The 19070-nt window shown below is 35.7% G+C and overlaps 1 protein-coding gene across 4 annotated transcripts in view; it reads right to left on the bottom strand.

Moving 5' to 3' along the window:
• LOC150091076 (SAP domain-containing ribonucleoprotein) overlaps positions 1 to 16919 on the bottom strand; it is a 195316-nt gene extending 178397 nt beyond the window's left edge. For 3 of the 4 annotated variants that reach the window (XM_090381655.1, XM_090381642.1, XM_090381648.1), the window contains exon 1: positions 16834 to 16919. In XM_090381655.1, coding sequence (XP_090237781.1) covers positions 16834 to 16881 — 48 coding nt within the window. In that variant the 5' untranslated portion in view covers positions 16882 to 16919. Of the gene's footprint in view, positions 1 to 16770 lie in introns of all 4 variants that reach the window. The other variant, XM_090381663.1, reaches the window with a different exon arrangement.
• Between the last annotated feature and the right edge of the window lie 2151 nt (positions 16920 to 19070).

A 19070-nucleotide genomic window follows, 5' to 3' on the forward strand; every position in this document is an offset into this window, starting at 1 on the left:
TCTTAGTTGTTATGAAAAGCCTAGTAGCTTCTATAATTAATTCCTTGAATGCTTCCCATTCAGAACTGGTTGAGGGCAACATCGTCAGTTGGTCCCACTGTATAGAAGTTAAAAACTGTCTGAGAACACTGTAGTCACCTGTAAGGAAGTAAAACCCTTTCCTTTTTCCCTTGATGGTAGTTACATCCTTTAAGTAAATACCACATCAATAAACTGAGCAATAAGTCGAACAAGGCATCTACGATTGGCAATTCACTATAGAACTGGCAGCGATAATTCGCAACAGCAGTATTCACAATATCCCCTACTCTTCATGGGCTAATGTAATAAATGATGTTTCATAGAGGGTTGGTGCTGGGCCCCCCTTACTATTTTTAATATTTATTAATGATATTGATGTAGGTGTTTCAAGTTTAATAACTAAGTTTGTGAATGATATAAATTTGGGCACAGTGGTTAATGACAGTAATCAGAGGAAGCTAATTCAAAAGGATCTAGATAAGCTAAGCAGATAGCTGGAAAATGGCAATTAAGATTTAACAGCAATAAATGCAAGGTACATTTAGGTAGCAGTAATCCTAGAACAGAATACCATTTGAACTGCACCCAACTCAAGGCTTTTATAAGGAAAAAGACCTAAGGGTCATATAGTCTGATATGAAATTCTCCATACAATGCAAGGCAACTGCCAGTACAGGATTATGCCAGGAGGGGCAAAGAGGTCAGTGTTCTCCCTAGAAAATTTTGCCAGCCGGGTGGCATTATGAAGTAGCCAGGTGGGGAAGTGTAATACTTCGTAATATCATAAAATTTTCTGTTATTTATCAATGTGACTTAAGCGATCCACAGCAAAAATTATTTGCATAATTTAACATTATATGTTCCTGTTGCATTGACCTCAATCGCATAGTATGTTCGAATTAATATTGATTGAGATCAGTGAGCGGTACCACGAGAATCACTTAAATTTTAGCCAGCCGGTCAGTTAAATTAATCGGGCGGTGCGCCCATTCAATAGGTCCTGGGGAAAACACTGGAGGTGATCATCCCATTGTACAGACAGTTCTCGCTTTATGAGTTCCTAGGTTTACGAGTTTTTTCCCCCCAAGTATCAAGTATCAACAAAATCATCTGCGCAGGTAGCATAGTTGTATCGTCACCGTCCTCCCCATACTGGGTGGAAAAGGCCCGGGTTCAAATCCAGTCGATGACGCGAGGATAACTTTAGTGGGCTTTTTTCACTCTGTGGCTAAGTTAGTTGGTCTCAGGTGTAGATAGAAAGGATTTTTTCCCCAGAAACTGGGGTTTTTTTCATCCAGCAAAACAGGCAAATCGACCAGAGAACACACGCAATTTACAGACAAATAAATATATGGGTCTATGTAAGAAATTATGGGTGGCCCTAATATAATAATTTATAATTTTTTGTATCAACAAAATCGAAAATATGAACATTAATTGCAAAAAAAAAACTGCATTCCAAACCACGTGTGTAGCTATACAATGCAGTGTAACCCGCTTTACGATATTAATCAGTACCAGAGACACCATCGTAAAAATAGCGTAATGTGAACCCGATAGCACAGTTTTTTGGTAATTCGTTTCAAGATCTCGGAACTGAAATTTACGCTGTATCTATTTATCTCTCTAAAATGTCATTTTTAAGGTCACGAGCATGACCTTAAGGCCATATAAAAGGTAGTAAGCATGGTTTATAAATATGTATTAGTTACCAATTCAAATCATTAAAATGCACTACACTTTCTCATTATCATATTCCGTTATAAGAATCAATTTTAAATGCCTTTGAGATATTTTTCTAAAGCACATTTCTGGAGGTCATGACCATAAAACAATAAAAACAATTTGCACTTTCCGGTTTATTGGGCTTTTCTGTTACTGCAAGCAATTATAAACAGGTAGTAAACTTGATATTATTGCATTTGTGAAAATACAATAGCTGGAATTGTGGAATAAAAAACAAATAAAGTTTCAGAATCTTCTCTTCGTTCCTTTTTTTTTAAGCTTCATAAACTTGTTACTCCGTGCAAATCATGTTAGTTGCAATTTGTGTGTTCCGTTAAAAAATTCTTATGCATGCAATCGTGAAATTTATAATTAAAAGAGAAGATTATCTGGAAACAAACACTTATTGAAACATTTCTGAAGACGACTCCTTGTGCAACAAACCAACGAGTGTCAAGCCAATAATGAGTGATCAAAGGGTGTGCATTTAGTTGATGATGATGAAGAATAAACATTCTTTGACATTTGTAAGTCGTAAATAATTTCTCTATTATTATAATTTGCTTGAGTTTACAGGCTATGTTTTCATTTCTTTTGATAAATCAATCATTGTTTAAGCATAAACTAATTAGCTAACTAATTTCATTGTTGAAAACATCCCGTATTTTTAACTTGTCTATGGGAAATAAATTCCCGCTTTATGAGTTTTCGCTTTACGAGCGCGCGCTAGGAACGGTTTATTTGTTATTTTTTTTGGTTTTGAGGAGCATTAGCAACTAAGGCCATATTGCTCAGTGAATATGCGGAGGTCATTCTCTGACCTTTACGCATCCTCCGTATTTGGTGGTGACGGGCTCGAACCCCGGTCTAATCAAGAAGGGTGTGCTACGCACTGCTGCTCCTTCCCACCTGGCTACGGAAGCACGCTAGGAATGAATTAACTCGTAAAGTCGAGTTTTTGTTTGTTTTTCTTTGGTAGTTATTGGCGCATCGGCTTCTGTGGCCATAGTGCACCTCCCACGGTGTTTTTTTTTTTTTTTTGCAGTACTTCGATCCAAGCCCGAGGCGGGATTCGAACCCGCGACCTTTGGTTGCCAGGAAGGCGCTTTACCCACCCGGCTAGCCCGGTCGGCTTCGTAAAGTCGAGAACTACCTGTATAATGTGATGATGAGACCACATCTGAAACACTACAGGCTTTGAAACTTCATTTCAGGAAGGATATAGTGGAAAGGTTGCAGAGAAGAGCAAACAAGATTAAATGGGAGAACAAAAGGATATTCTTACCAGGGAAGATGGAGTTAAGTAAATTGAAGTGTATAAGGCTTTAGTATATAGCAGTGGTTTTCAACTTTTTTTTAATAATGGCACTACTACTCAATTTTTTGCCTGTTAGATCCAATCCGATTCTCTCTCTGTATATATCCGTGTATATATATATATATTACGAATAATAAAATTAAAATTAAGTAGAGAAATTGGATTTGAATTTGAATTGCGATAATATTAATTATGGATCAGGGACACTGCAAGAGCAAAGGTACCCTACAACCATAATGTATATATAAAATTATTTTTATTGTCATGTGTAGAATGTAGTAGGAATATATCTATAATTTAATTAGTGCTAATAATGAAAATACCGTGTACCCTAGGAGCGATATATGTTGATTAAAGGGGGAAGAAAGGAAAAGAAAAATGTAACGTTATAAACAGGAAGAAACAAAGTGAGAATTTTGTGAAAAAACAAGATGCAAATTTTGAAAGAACGACAGGTAGAAATAGTATTGCAGTATCTTTCATAATTTTTGTGTCTTCTTCAGAGGTCATCCACCCAAATTATGAAAAAGAACAGCAATACTCTTACTTCTGTTTCTGACATGTTCTGTATATCAAAAAGCACGTGTAAGCAGCCACGTGGTAAAAACTAAAAATAATTTAGAATACAAATTTTGAATAAATAAATAAAATAAAATACAATACAAGTTATGCAAAAATATTATGTGCCACTAAAGTATAACATACAGAACATGGACGACCTTACAGAAGTAAGCAGCCCGCTAAAAAAGTGAAGACAAAGGAAGGGAGTGTCCGAATGACAAGAACTTACCGCTACTGGACGGGTTGACAGAAAAAGACAGAGCCGGGGGCTAACCCGTGTATATATGTGTAGAAACGCTAGCGGCGCCTAGCGTTAGACGAATTTTGGTGTCTGTATATTATGTAATTTACGTATGTGGTGGAGCTACGCTAGGTTAAAGTTAAGTATATGATGCTCAAACACCCGGGATAGCAAAGAAATATAATAGCTTACAAAGTAGCAGTAGAAGGCAGCTAAACTTTGTTAAGACGAAAAATATAGATTGGGTATAGTAAGAAAAATAGTACTCTGATTTTTGCGGTCGGTAAACTAATGGCTCACAGAGCATAAAATGTAGAAATTAGTAAAGCAAAAAGATGATTAAATTAGGGATATGTAGTTGGGCTAGGGTAGTTCGGGGTTGCAAACCCGAACGAATGTCCGAGAGTTGGTGCATCATGTACTTAAGTCAGTTGTGTTAAAAGTGTAACATGTATATATAAGTTACAATTAACAATTAAATAAATAAATTTAAATAAATTAAATAAATAAATTTATTTAATTGTTAATTGTTACAATTAACAATTAACTTATATAACAATTATATAAGTTACAATTAACAATTAAATAAATAAATTTAAATAAATTAAATAAATAAATTTATTTAATTGTTAATTGTTACAATTAACAATTAAATTGTTACAATTAACAATTAACTTATATAACAATTATATAAGTTACAATTAACAATTAAATAAATAAATTTAAATAAATTAAATAAATAAATTTATTTAATTGTAACTTATATATACATGTTACACTTTTAACACAACTGACTTAAGTACATGATGCACCAACTCTCGGACATTCGTTCAGGGTCCTAACTATAGGAACGGGTTTGCAACCCCGAACTACCCTAGCCCAACTACATATCCCTAATTTAATCATCTTTTTGCTTTACTAATTTCTACATTTTATGCTCTGTGAGCCATTAGTTTACCGACCGCAAAAATCAGAGTACTATTTTTCTTACTATACCCAATCTATATTTTTCGTCTTAAAGTTTAGCTGCCTTCTACTGCTACTTTGTAAGCTATTATATTTCTTTGCTATCCCGGGTGTTTGAGCATCATGTACTTAACTTTAACCTAGCGTAGCTCCACCACATACGTAAATTACATAATATACAGACACCAAAATTCGTCTAACGCTAGGCGTCGCTAGCGTTTCTACACATATATACACGGGTTAGCCCCCGGCTCTGTCTTTTTCTGTCAACCCGTCCAGTAGCGGTAAGTTCTTGTCATTCGGACACTCCCTTCCTTTGTCTTCACTTTTTTAGCGGGCTGCTTACTTCTGTAAGGTCATCCATGTTCTGTATGTTATACTTTAGTGGCACATAATATTTTTGCATAACTTGTATTGTATTTTATTTATTTATTCAAAATTTGTATTCTAAATTATTTTTAGTTTTTACCACGTGGCTGCTTACACGTGCTTTTTGACATACAGAACATGTCAGAAACAGAAGTAAGAGTATTGCTGTTCTTTTTCATAATTTGGGTGGATGACCTCTGAAGAAGACACAAAAATTATGAAAGATACTGCAATACTATATCTACCTTGGTCGTTCTTTTCAAAATTTACATCTTGTTTTTTCACAAAATTCTCACTTTGTTTCTTCCTGTTTATAACGTTACATTTTTCTTTTCCTTTCTTCCCCCCTTTAATCAACATATATCGCTCCCAGGGTACACGGTATTTTCATTATTAGCACTAATTAAATTATAGATATATTCCTACTACATTCTACACATGACAATAAAAATAATTTTTTATATATATATATATATATATATATATATATATATTTTTTTTTTTTTTTAAATTATATATATATATATACAGTGAAACTTCTAACGAACACCTCTCTTTAACGGACATTTCTCTACAACGGACATTTTCAAATTCCCCAACTCACCTCTATTGGTTTTAACGTGTTTTCAGCTTCTGTCTAGCGGGACATTCTCTGTAACGGACGCGTACAGGCAATCTGCACTGTTTCGTTTAGATTAGCACTTAATTTGATCACCCCATAACGGACTGCAGGAGAGCTCACAGCCCTTTTTCTATGAACTTTTCTTCCACGTATTGCCTCAATCGTGTGTTTATTTTCTATTTCCGATTCTCTGAATTTTATCAAGGTTTACGTCACGGTTCTAAACCCCTTTTCAAGAATTTTAAGGCACGTGTAAAACTTCTGATGAATTCGGTGTGTGCAGGGGAGGGGGGGGGGGGAATTTGGTCATAAGAAAGTAACAACTGACTGGTAGGTTCTGCAAAAATCCCAATCATCACAATACCAATAATACGATGCATCTGCAACCCTTCTCTTTCCAACACACATATCAGTGATAAGACAGCATTAACCAAATATATGGCCTGCCCACAATTTATATTGTCTTATTTTCATTAATAATGGCCCACTGACAAAAAATTTTGAGAACCACTGATCTAGTTTATTAAAAATTTTGTCCACCATGATGAGTTTCTCTCCTGCTTGAGTATCAGATTCTCTTTATAGTAGCAGTGCTGTAGGGGCAGCAGCCCCATAAAAGCAAGTCTTGGGAGTGGCAGCCCTCCAAAAAAGACATGCATGAGCAATTCTCATTGTTAATGCTTGTGAAATCATGTAATGTACAGCCACAAAGGTGATGGGTTTGGGGGCAGCAGCCTTCAAAAAAATATATAAAAAACATTTCTGTTGACGTGCATAAGCAATTCTCACTGATAATGCATGTGAAATTGTCTAATAAGGTACGGGCAAGAAGAATCAGTGGTGGTTATATGTGGTGTTAATTTTTGTTAGTTGTTTAAAAAAATTGCAAGTACTCTCTTCATTTCAGCTCCAACATATTGTGATGTCACATGATATCTCCCAGAAACTTGCAGGCAAGGTGAAGAGGGGAAAGCAGTAAGTGGGCAGTCTCCACCAGTAAATCACTGGCACCTTCTTCTTCTTCTTCTTCTTCTCGCAGACAGGCTGGAGGGTGCACCCTAATCTGAATTTTTACCCTTGCTCTAATTAATAAGTGCCAAACAGTAATGTACGGCCCATAATAATAAGCATTTACAGTTGCTTGCACATTCCATCTGCAAGTAGACTCTCATCCCTCTCTTCAAAATCTACTAGCCTATAACAGACTCAGACTACTTCGAATTACTTGACCTTACCTTTGCGTTAACTACCTCACACCACACCACAGATTCTATGCTGATATGCACAATTTCTGAATTTGGGAAAGCTTTTGTTGTACTCAAGCTGCTTTTGATAAGAAGCCCCCTCAACTTCTATCTTGCCGATTCTTCCTAAATACATTATATAGATAGACAGTGAAAGTCATCATCATCCCTTTACATTATATAATAATAATAATAATAATAATTTTCTGTTTATACTCCGGGACGATCAAATGATCAGAGGAGTTCACAAGATAGACAGAATACAAGAAACAGCACCGTATTCAACAGTCACGGGCTTGAACCCCGGTCACTCAAGGCACGTGTACTTATGCACCCGCGCGCCTGACCACTAGGCTACGATAGATAGACAGTAAACGTCATTATCCCTTATGTCTGGGCAACATGGGTAAGAATTAAACTGACAAAATATTGCAGAATTGACTTCAAAGTTAAAAAAACAGTGGTTGCCAAAACTTTATCTACTACTTATATTAATAATTTAAAGCTAAAAAAATAACCAAAAAGCAACTTAGCAGAATTAGCTAAACAAAAGTTAAGAATTAAGTTCATAAAATATTACAAAAAATAAATTCACTAAATATTATAGAAAATAAATTCAAAATATTACAGAAAATAAATTCAAAAAATTACCAAAATTAAAATAATAAAAATCACAGTAATTAAATTTACAAGATAATTAAACAAATTAAGGAAAAACAAAGGTATCTACTAAACTCCTAACACAAACCACCATTAATCCTCTTGAATATAATCCATCAGAGAGCTCAAATACAAATGTCCACCCTCTGTGACCAACCTATCTGGTATCTCATGAGAGCCCACCAGGGGAAAGACTAATGGTGAAATTACAAATGATTCTGAAAGAATTCATAGGAAATAATCCTCTCTAAGTTGTTGTTATTTGGTTTTTAGGAGCATTTGCAACTAAGGTCATATTGCTCCAGGGATATGTGGTGGTCATTCCCTAACCTTTCCGCATCCTCCGTATTTGGTGGTCCTCTCTAAGTGACTAGGATAGAAACACAGTTATCTGAAACATGGAAGTGTTAAAACCAATTCAAGAAATTAGCATTAGCAGAGGCATATGATGCAAGAAAGCAAGCTTATTCAGCATCAGCCGAAAAAAAAAAAAAAAAAACACAACCACTACTCCCATTTCACCCCTCCATTCGTTCGAAATACCTGTCCAGCTGAGCCTTAAATTTGTTTAGGCTATCAACTTCAACAACAAGTGATGGAAGTCTATTCCACAAACCAACTGCCCGCTGGCTAAAGGCAAATTTCAGCACATCTATCCGACATCCGTCCTTCCTCAATTTAAATTTTGCCCTCTCAGGTGATTATTCTGAGCAAGAGAAGAATCCCATCGGCATTGAGCACGCTCAAGCCATTCAAAGCCTTATACACCTCTATCAGATCACCTCGCCGATGCCTAGTCTCCAGACTGTAATTTGCAAAACTTAAGCCTTTCTTCATAAGAGCAACCCTTTGTTCCATTCACTAATCTTGTTGCCCTTCTCTGTACTCGTTCCAGTAGCTCTACATCCTTCTTGAAATGAGGCCTCCAGACCTGTATACAGTACTCAAGGTGTGGCCTGACCAATGCCTTATACAAGGGAATAATCACATCCCTATCCCTGCTAGAAAAATTCCTGTATATCATTGACAAGACACCATGAGCTACCCTTGCAGCTCATCTGCACTGCTCAGAGAACTTCATATCTGCCTGCACAATTACCCCCAGGTCCTTTTCATTCTCTACCATTGTCAGCGTAGTACCACAGAGTTGATACGTTGATCTGGGGTTACTGTTTCCCATACGTAGTACTTAACATTTGTCAATGTTAAACTTCATTTGCCACCTCTCAGCCCATCTGCTCAACCTTTCCAAGGTTGAGCAGATGGGCTGAGAGCGTGGGTTACCAAGGAGTTATTTACTGATTGGTTTGTTAACCACTTTTGTCCTGAAGTAAAACGGTATTGTCAAAAAAAAAAAAACAACTTTGAAGAAAAGCTCTTTTGTTGTTAGACAATGCTCCGGGACATCCTACTGATCTTAACACGTTGGACACATGCATTCCTGTCAAAGTTGTGTTTCTTCCAGCAAACACAACTTCCCTGATTCCACCATTGGATCAGGGAGTAATAGCATCATTTAAAGCTTATCTGCGTCGAGCATTAAGCAGTTTAACTGAACTAGAGGATAAAGAGTTTGTTGTTTGGTTTTTTTTTAAGGAGCATTAGCAACTAAGGCCATATTGCTCTGGGATATGCGGTGGTCATTCCCTGACCTTTCCGCATCCTCCGTATTTGGTGGTGAAGGGCTCGAACCCCGGTTTAATCAAGAAGCGTGTGCTACGAACTCCTTCCCACCTGGCTACGGAGGCGCCAGGATAAAGAGGAAACAGTTAAAACTTTTTGGAAAAACTACACCATTAAAAACGCAATTGAAAATATTGATAGTTCTTGAAAAGAAGGCACTAAGAAATGCTTAAATGGAGTTTGGCGCAAAATATGGCCAGAAGTTGTACTAGAAGAAGAAAATAACATCCAAGAAATTATAAATGAAGTTATCCAGATGGCTCAATCAATAGGTTTCGAAAATGTCGATGAAGAGGATGTTAGAAATTTATTGAATGCAGAAGATGATGGTTTTTCAGTGGAAGATTTAGAAACCTTGTTAGCAACGAAGACAAAGATAATGAAGACGAAGTTAAAGAAGTTCCTGCCGAAAACGTGTTAACAACCAAAGATTTAAAAAGGTGCTTAAATGACATTGAAAACGTTTTAAATTTTTTTAGTGAAAATGATCCTGATTTAGAAAGAAGTGTTATTTTTTAAGCGATCAGTGTTAAATGCAATAACTCCGTATAGGCAATTGTTAAATGAAAGAGAAAAAGAGCATAAACAATCAACTTTAGACTCATATTTTAAAATGTGATTTCACTTTGTATCTAAGTTGACTGTTTATTTAATAAAACTTTTCTTTGTTCGAAAAAAAAAGCTTTTCATTTTCTTTACGTAGGAACGTATCCCTATTCTGGCCATAGTATTTTTACCTCTGAAAACGAAGTTTCGCTTAACGAAGTAATTTTGTGGAACGCATCCTATTCGTTATTCGAGGTATGCCTGTATACATGTTTAATACACTGTGTTAGGCCAGTTGGTGGGTACAAGTTTTCTAGACTGGAAGACACCACAGAGGCCTAGTGTATTGTATATACACTATATACATACTTGGTGTGTATGGGTTTAGTTATTAATTAAAGATTATGCTGTTTAATTTGATGTCCCATAGTTTTTTCTGCTTTAAGATGTTAAGGGCTTTACAGAAGTGGTAGCAAAGATATGATTTAGGAAAATGGTTGTTAATTAGTTTATTGTATAGTATCTGGATGTTATCGATAGTTGTTTCCTTATTGCTGCAAATTGTAGCTATTCTTATGATTTGTGCAAGTATAACGTTGGCATGTACTCCTCTAGAAATATTGGAGTTCCACTGTGTGAGGTTGACTATATTAAAGTTGAATGTGTCACGTTTGTTGTATAGGTTGATGGCAGCTTTGTTGTTTATTAATGTAATATCTAGATCTAGTAAATGGGCTGTAGTATCGTTGTTGTTTGTTTTTTCTAGTATGAATTCATTGGGGTATAAGTGTCCATAATCTGTGATGAAATTAGGGTAGTTAATATGAAGGCCTCCATAGCCGAGTGGTCAGGAGCGGGAGTGCAGTGGCACACGCTCTTTGAGTAGACCAGGGTTCAAGCCCCTGACTGCTGAATACGGTAGATTATGGTCCATTTTCCCTCAGCATGAATTGTTGAGGAGGCTTCCATCCTGCAGTGGGTTGATAATGGCTGCAATTTACTTTTACTTCTATGAGATCATCTATATATCTGTAGAAGTTAAGGTTCTGTGGAAATGAGTTTTCAGACCAGTATAGATATAGGTTAACTATAATACATGAAGTAGGCCTTCCCATGGGTGTTCCGTTAGTTTGCTGATATACTGTTTTACTGTCGTATACAAAGTTATTAGATATACACAGGTTCAGTAGGTTGTTCCAGTAATTGGTATTGCAGGTTATATTCTCTCTATATTTAACATAAATATCTTTGAGTACTGTTTTTAGTTTGGTTTATGCTTGTAAATAAGCTGTGGAAGTCAAAGGTTTGTATATTGGTAACATTATTATTCTGTAAAAAATTTAATACTGGTAGGTTGTTGCCTATGATTCTGCTATTTTCTATAATGTTTAATAGTGGTTGCAGTAGCTGCTCAAGTGTTTTGCCCGGTTTGTGGGCAAAACATAACTATTTTTGCAGGACGTTATAAATCTGAATCCTATGGTTTTTTTGTGGAATTTTGGAATGAAATATATATATATGGTAAGTTGTGATTGTTAATGTTCAGTTTTAATTTTTTGTTGAAAGCTATGAGTTTCTTTGTAATAATATTGCAGGCACTGGATATTGGTTTGTATGTGTTGCTGGAGAGTTAAGTTCAGTTCTCAAGGTGTGTGCATAAAAAGTTTTGCAAATAAAGGCATAATTGTTTGAAGCTTTATCCACAGGTGTAATGATAAAGTCTTTGCATATATCTAGTAGTTTTTGTTTTAGTTTAGCTAAGTTATAGTAGTTGATTTTGTACTGGCTGTATATATTTGAAGTTAGTGATGCATATTTATGTTTTAATAGGTTGAAGGTATAGCTAATCCACATGTGGTATGCCTCTATGGGTGTACTATGTTTATATGCTAGTTGAAAGCAGTAGTTTATTAGGTCTTGATATAGCTGTTTATTGAATGCAGTTAGATTTATTTTGGTACATGGTCTGAATTTGAATCCTTGTGCTAGTATATATCTGAGCGTTGGGTCTGCAACGATGTTTAAATTTCCTGTGATGATGTGCCCATGGTCAGGATCAATATATTGTTGCATGTTACGTTGTTTGCATATGCAGTCGTTAATGTCTGTATTATAGGATATTAAATTAGTTGCTGTGGATTTGTAGTTGCAGGCTAATATTCCAAAGGGTTTCTTATATTTATATCTAACTTTTATGTTGCATTGGCTATTGTTAGGAAGCAGGTCATTATGATGATTTATATATTTATTAATGTTGATGTTATCCATTATTTTGTTATGGAAATTTAAGATTATGATAGATTCTTTTGTAACAGTTATATTGTGTGGGTTTTTTAGATTGAATTTACAGATATCGCCTATTATATGAAAGAGATGTTTGGACTTGAAGTTGAATGTGTGTATGAACTTGTGCAGTGCTTTCATTATACTGTGTTTAGTGCTGAAAAGTAAGTTATGTATATATTGTACATCTATGTTGTCTTTGTCCCAGTCTTTAAGGGTTGTATCAAAATTGCCTAAAAGCGGCTTATGTTTACCGTTAGTATTCTTAGATTTTTTAGAACATTTGTGTGGTTTGCTGTGGAATTTAATTATATTGAATTTGTCATATATACAACAGTCTGCTATGTTATTAGTAATAATTTTATGGTTGAATTTATTGTTGAGCCCATATAGGTATAAGGTTTTTAATTTTAACATAAATAGTTCTTGTTTAGGTCTAATGTCGGTGTTATTGATGTGCGCTAGTATGGATATGTATATATTGGTGAAGCTATGTGTTTGAAAGTGCATATATCCTATTTCTTGTTCTATATTATTACTATGTCTATATTTGTAGTTGTTGATGTCTGATCTATGTAGATTCAGTCTCAGGTGTAGTTTATTACTTGTTTGTCCAATATATTTTATATTACAAGTATTGCATGTTATTAGGTATATAACATTACTGGATTTACAAAAGGTAGGTTTTTTAGCGTCATTTGTTACATGTTGCGGGTGCATGCGAGGACAAGTTAAACATAGTTTATTATTACATGTGTTGTATTTAAAGTCATAGATCCCATATTTATCCAAGTTAGAAGCATTAGATGCTGCTGTGCTCTGTTCTGTGTGTGTAAGACATGTTGTGGGGTACAGTACAGAGCATGTGTCCCCAGGGTCAAATTTATACTACTCTACCCATGTAGCATGTATTCATTATTTTATGGCTCTATATAAAAGATTACAACAATATATAAAGTCTAAAATATATAAATTATAAAAAAGAAATGAAGAGTGAATGAGGGGTGAAAGTGATGAAGAGTGTAGACCCGTAAGTTCAAAAGTAGGAATGGGAATAGTGAAAATATTTATCAAGAAAAATGTATATAAGCGGTTTTAGGTGGCGTGAGCACAGCCTGGACAAAGCTTAGGATAATAGTAACGAATAATGGTACTAAGAAGCTAATTAATATAGGGTGGGGAAGTGCCTGTATGAAAAGGATAATAATAGTAAAATAGTAATATAGCTTATGGATCAGGGACACTGCATTAACAAAACGAACCCTACAACCATAATGTGTATTAATGTGTATTATATATTGTATAATATACAATATTATATATTGTATATTATACAATATTATATATTGTATATTATACAATATATAATATTGTTAGTAGAACACAAAGTAGATTTAATTGGTTTAAGTCTAATGAAAATATGGTATACACTGGTAGTGATATATGGAATGAAAAGAATACACAAACCCCCTAAGCAAGATCATTGAGAACCTACTTGACTCTCAACTCTGCTCCTTCATGAAAAATAAATTCAGCCACATTCATCATGGCTTCCTAATGGGCTGATCAACAGTGACTAACCTACTCTCCATAGAACATGACATTAAACTTAGCCTTGATAATAACAATCAGATAGACATTATATACCTGGACCTACAGAAAGTCTTTGACTTGGTACCACACAAGTTGCTTTGCCTCAAATTAAAGCACATAGGTTTATCAAGTAATGTCTTATCACTTATGTCTAACTTCCTTGACAACAGGTAAAGCAGAGTTCATTTTGAAGGAAGATACTCCTCCACTTTCCATATACAAAGGGGAGTTCCACAGGGTTCTCCTCTGGGGCCACTACTCTTTGCTGTATATATTAACGACATACAAGATTGTATGCAACATGTTGACATCAAAGTGATGAAGAGTGTAGACCTGTAAGTTCAAAATTAGAATAGTGAAAATATTTATCAAGAAAAATGTATATAAGCGGTTTTATACATAAATGTATTAAAACGCAGATGACTTGAAAATATACAAAACCATCAAAACAACACAAGACTGTGAATCACTGGAAAATGGACTAGACACCATCACCCAATGGATCATAAACAATGGTCTAACACTAAACTTAAACAAATGCTGCACCATGTCTGTTGCAGACTATCACAAAAAACACGAGATTAATTATCCCTATAAAGCTAATAATCATGAGCTATTGAGAATACATGAGGTTTCAGATTTGGGAGTATGGTTTTCTGACAAGGGAAACTTCAACACACATGTAAATAAAACTACAGCTAAGGCCTCCAAATCCCTTGGACTGCTTAAAAGAATCTGCTTCGATTTCACCAACGTACAGCTCGTAAAAACAGCTTGCATAATGATAATCAACCCAACTCTAGAATATGCCTCACAAATAATAAATAAATAAATAAAATAAATTTTCTGTTTATACTCCGGGACGACCAAACGGTCAGAGGAGTTCACAAGATAGACAGAATACAAGAAACAGCACCGTATTCAGTGGTCACGGGCTTGAACCCCGGTCACTCAAGGCACGTGTACTTATGCACCCGCGCGCCTAACCACTAGGCTACGGCAGCCTTCCATCTGGAATCCTGACACCAAAATTCTTATAAAACAACTGGAACGTATTCATAAATCCATAGTCAGATTCCTGGTGTACAAATCTAGGTTGGAATTGAACACAAAATCCTACAATGAATGGTGCATTCACTTTGGGATGGTACCACTCTACCAAAGAAGAGCTGCGGCAGACTGCAAATTCCTAATGCATCTCGTTGCTGGAAAGTTGGATGCTCCCGAGCTGCTCTACCTCATCAACTTCAGCTGTCCTCCAAGAGCCTTGAGAAGACAAAATATGCTGGCACAAGAGCCATTCAGAACTCATCAACTTAAATTCCATTACTTCAACAGAACTGCAAAACTGCTAAATGAATCCAACATTGATATTCTAAATGAAAACATTAATATCAAAAAAGAGTTACAAAAGGTTTTACAATCAAGCTACTAGAGAATGAAAATAAATGACTAATTTAATAATAATAACAATAATAATACTATAAAGATAGGTATACTTAGCTTTAAAAAAAAAAATTTTTTTTCAATGAACAAAGATAAGAAATAACAATTATAAAAAAAAATAATAAAAAATAGGGATAACAATAAGAATAATAACACAAATCAATCAATGCAACTACTTCATGTGAATTAACAAGAAACGAAAACAACAAAATGCTCTGTCACCATAGCTTTGCTCAAATGCAAATCGCTTGTAACGTATGATATGCATTGTACATGTTGTAAATTGACCTTGTATATTTGATATTGTATATTGAGACCTGAAATTGTGTACAGATTGTAAATAGAATTATTACTGTATTGCTACTGTGTCATATGCCTCCTCTGTAAGGCTTCGGCTGTTTTGGAGTAATAATAAAAAAAAAAAAAAAAAAAAGAAAAAGAGGAAGAAATGGACTGGAGATTAAAATAAAGATAAGTGAAAAAGTGACCAAAATGAAATAACACTGCGGTGTATAAAAGTGTACATATATATATATATATGTACAATTATTCTTTTGTATTATGATGGTTCAATTCGCATTTTATTTTTAATATTCTATTATAGTAGTTTTATTTAATTTCTTTCTAGCTTTTTCTGTTGTCCCAGTAGCTGTTTTAGCAATGCATGGGTACGAACAGAGTACCTATTATTATTCTTTTGTATTATCATTCTATTGTGGTTTAATTCGTCTTTGTTCATCATTAATGTCATTGTTTTATGCCATGATGGCTAATTAAACATTATCCGTGCATATATACATACATACATATATATACATAAGTATACACACACACATATATATATATATATATATATATATATACATAAGTATACATATATATACATAAGTGTACATATATATATATATATATATATACACACAAAAACGTAATAAAATTTCTAGAAAATAAAAAGTAAAATTAAGATTTACTATTGTTGCGGCTGAACACCATACTTCTCATAACAAAAGCGATTATTATTAGCCAATGCTGCACGAAACAAAAAAAAAAATTTCTGAATTACCCTGAGAGAGTTAGAAGTAGAAGGGAATCACCAAGAAAGGGAAGAATGATGATATCCAGCTCAGGACCCTGAGTGTGCCAAGCCCATACTCACCAGATGTGAGCTCCTGGGGTTAATCTTAATATCACAAATATTTGTCTAAACGATGCTCATTTCCTACCAACATGAAAGTGGGCTTAATAACCATGGGTTTGAACACGAATCTGTCCGTCTCCTTTTGTTCGTCAAAGAATTTTTAAAATGATTACTTGTAATACGTATGCAGGATAAACCTCTAGATGCATTTCATAAGAACCAACTTCATAGATTAGTGGGAATAAAAGTATTTTCACATAACACGCTTCACTAACAATATCTTACACAACATCTTGGTAAATAAATGAGAATAACCAATATAATATCTGAAGGGAAATTAAACTCAATTAGCACCTTTACAGAGGACGTCAAACTACACGTATACGAACACTACGTGAGACTATCAGAACACATTACCTTCATATTTTGAACATCAAGCGTGGTTAAAACAGTTTCTTCCGCCATCTTCACAGGCAATAGCGCCCTCTTCAAACATTCTACTCGACTTCTCGACAATGAAAATCACATGCATAACCTCATCATTGCCAGCTTTTCCGGTTTTTTTTTTTTTTTTTTTAAATAGTCCGATACTAGCGATTTCCGACCAAAAAGCAAACTGAGAAAAATACCAAAGATATAAATGTGCTGTATTTCCTAATGGTAAGTTTTATCATCATTTTTTGAGTTTTGTTAATTTAGTGTTATTTACATTCAGCTTTGATTATAATCATTTCCTTTATAGTTTTTATTATTACTTTTTACTTTTGCACCATATGGAAAAAAAAAATAATAATAATTTCTCTGCATGGTGTGGATGCCTTAATACAAATAGTGCTTGTGTTCGTTCACGCCAAAGTCATCAGGCCAACTCGCCGGTCTGGTGCAAGAGTTGCATGGTTTTTCTTCTTGAAACTTGGGTGTTTCATTCACCGACCAACTAACAAATACATATAATTACAGATAGAAAATACTTTTCACAGCAGTAGTTGCTACGATGCTAAACACATACACACAAACAAACATGCACACACTAGGGTGGACTCCTGTAGTGGCTAAAGCAGTTATAGCTAACTTTCGATCAAAATAATGTGGAATTTTTATAGGTACATTAGCATTAATATTGACAATGTGATAAGCAAAGTTTATCCAGCATCAGCCAACAACACTTATCAAAGCTTACTTTAAATTTATTCGAATTACCCACCTTCATAACATTTTCTTGAAGTTTATTGCAATAGTTGATTAATCTTTGGCTGAATTCCAATTTGCGCACATCCAATTTTGAAACGTTGCTTAACAAATTTAAATGTATCTAAGAAGGGGTAAAAATGCCATCAGCATCAACTCTACTCAATCATTTGGCTTATGCATTTCAATTAGGTCATTTGACATCGAAGGTCGAAAGTTTGGCATTAAAGAAACCATGTCCCGTTAGAAGGAAGGTGGTGTAAAGCCCCGGTGAGAACCAGGCCTGCTGGTGGGGGTAGACTTCGGTAACGTCCGGGATAAATTTCCGGGTTATGGCGCCTTTAGTTGATTCTACCCATCGGGACTGCCAGGTTTGCCGGAGATGGTTGACAAGACGTTTTTTCTCTATGTTGCTGTTGTTGGCTGGATCGGTAGTGAAGCCGATGCAGGATACATTTTTACCTCTGGACAGTTGAAAGAGCATGCCGCAGCGGACAATTTCCAGGTCCAGGGGGAGTGATCCTGCCAGGGCCTGCAGTGCATGAGAGCTGACAGTGCAGCATGCTCTTGAGATGGTCAGAAAGATGCGACGCTGTATTGATCCTAATTTCCTTTTGTTCACAGCCATGGTTGCTTTCTAGTACCAAATCCCTGCAGCGTATGAGACGGCAGGGATGAAAAAAGCCTTCTAAAAGAGAGACAGGGTCAGTTTCCGTAGTCTCCAATCTTTTCGTGTGACTCTTGCCATGAGGGCTGAGTAGTTCCTGATCTTTCTCTGGAGATAGATGAGATGTGGGGTAAAGGATAAGTTTTTATCCAATACGATTCCGAGGTATTTTAGTTCTGTAGTTATTTTAATCGTGGTTCCTTCTATTTTGATTTGTGGTGGCCTTCTTGTGTCGAGAAAACCCTTGAGGAGTATTGAGGATGTCTTGGTTGCTGATATTGTGAGGTGGTTCTGTTTCGCCCACGTTTGCAGGGAGTCAATTGCCCGGTTTGCAGTGGCTTCCAGTTGTGCCCGGCTGTCCGCTTCCGGCATCAGGACGAGGTGGTCTGCAAATGCTTGTGCATCTGCCCCATTGAGATTCTGATTGAGGAAGCCGTCCATCACCAGATTCCAAAGGAGTGGCCCCAGGATTGAACCTTGTGGGCACCCCCCGGAAGATAGGCCGAGTAAGTTGAGAGTAGGGAGCACATACTGAGATCCTTCTATCAGATAGGTAGGTTTTGATACAGTGGTACAGGTTATTGGAGATATTTGCCTCCCGGAGTCTGCCGAGGACACTTGGCCACCAGAGTGAGTCAAATGCCCTGGCAAAATCGAAGAGATTAGGAAGTATTTGCGGTTACAGTTGTTAGCTGCGGTTATCAGAACTGTAGTAGAGGCATATGACGGAAGAAAGCAGAGCCGTGTCGAGGATGAGGTGAACCATTCTGTTGACTCAGGTTAAAAGCTGAAAGGAACG

Source organism: Mastigoproctus giganteus, chromosome 1 (genome assembly GCF_048544385.1).
Source record: "Mastigoproctus giganteus isolate SK-2022 chromosome 1, ASM4854438v1, whole genome shotgun sequence".
Taxonomy (NCBI): Eukaryota; Metazoa; Arthropoda; class Arachnida; order Uropygi; family Thelyphonidae; genus Mastigoproctus; species Mastigoproctus giganteus.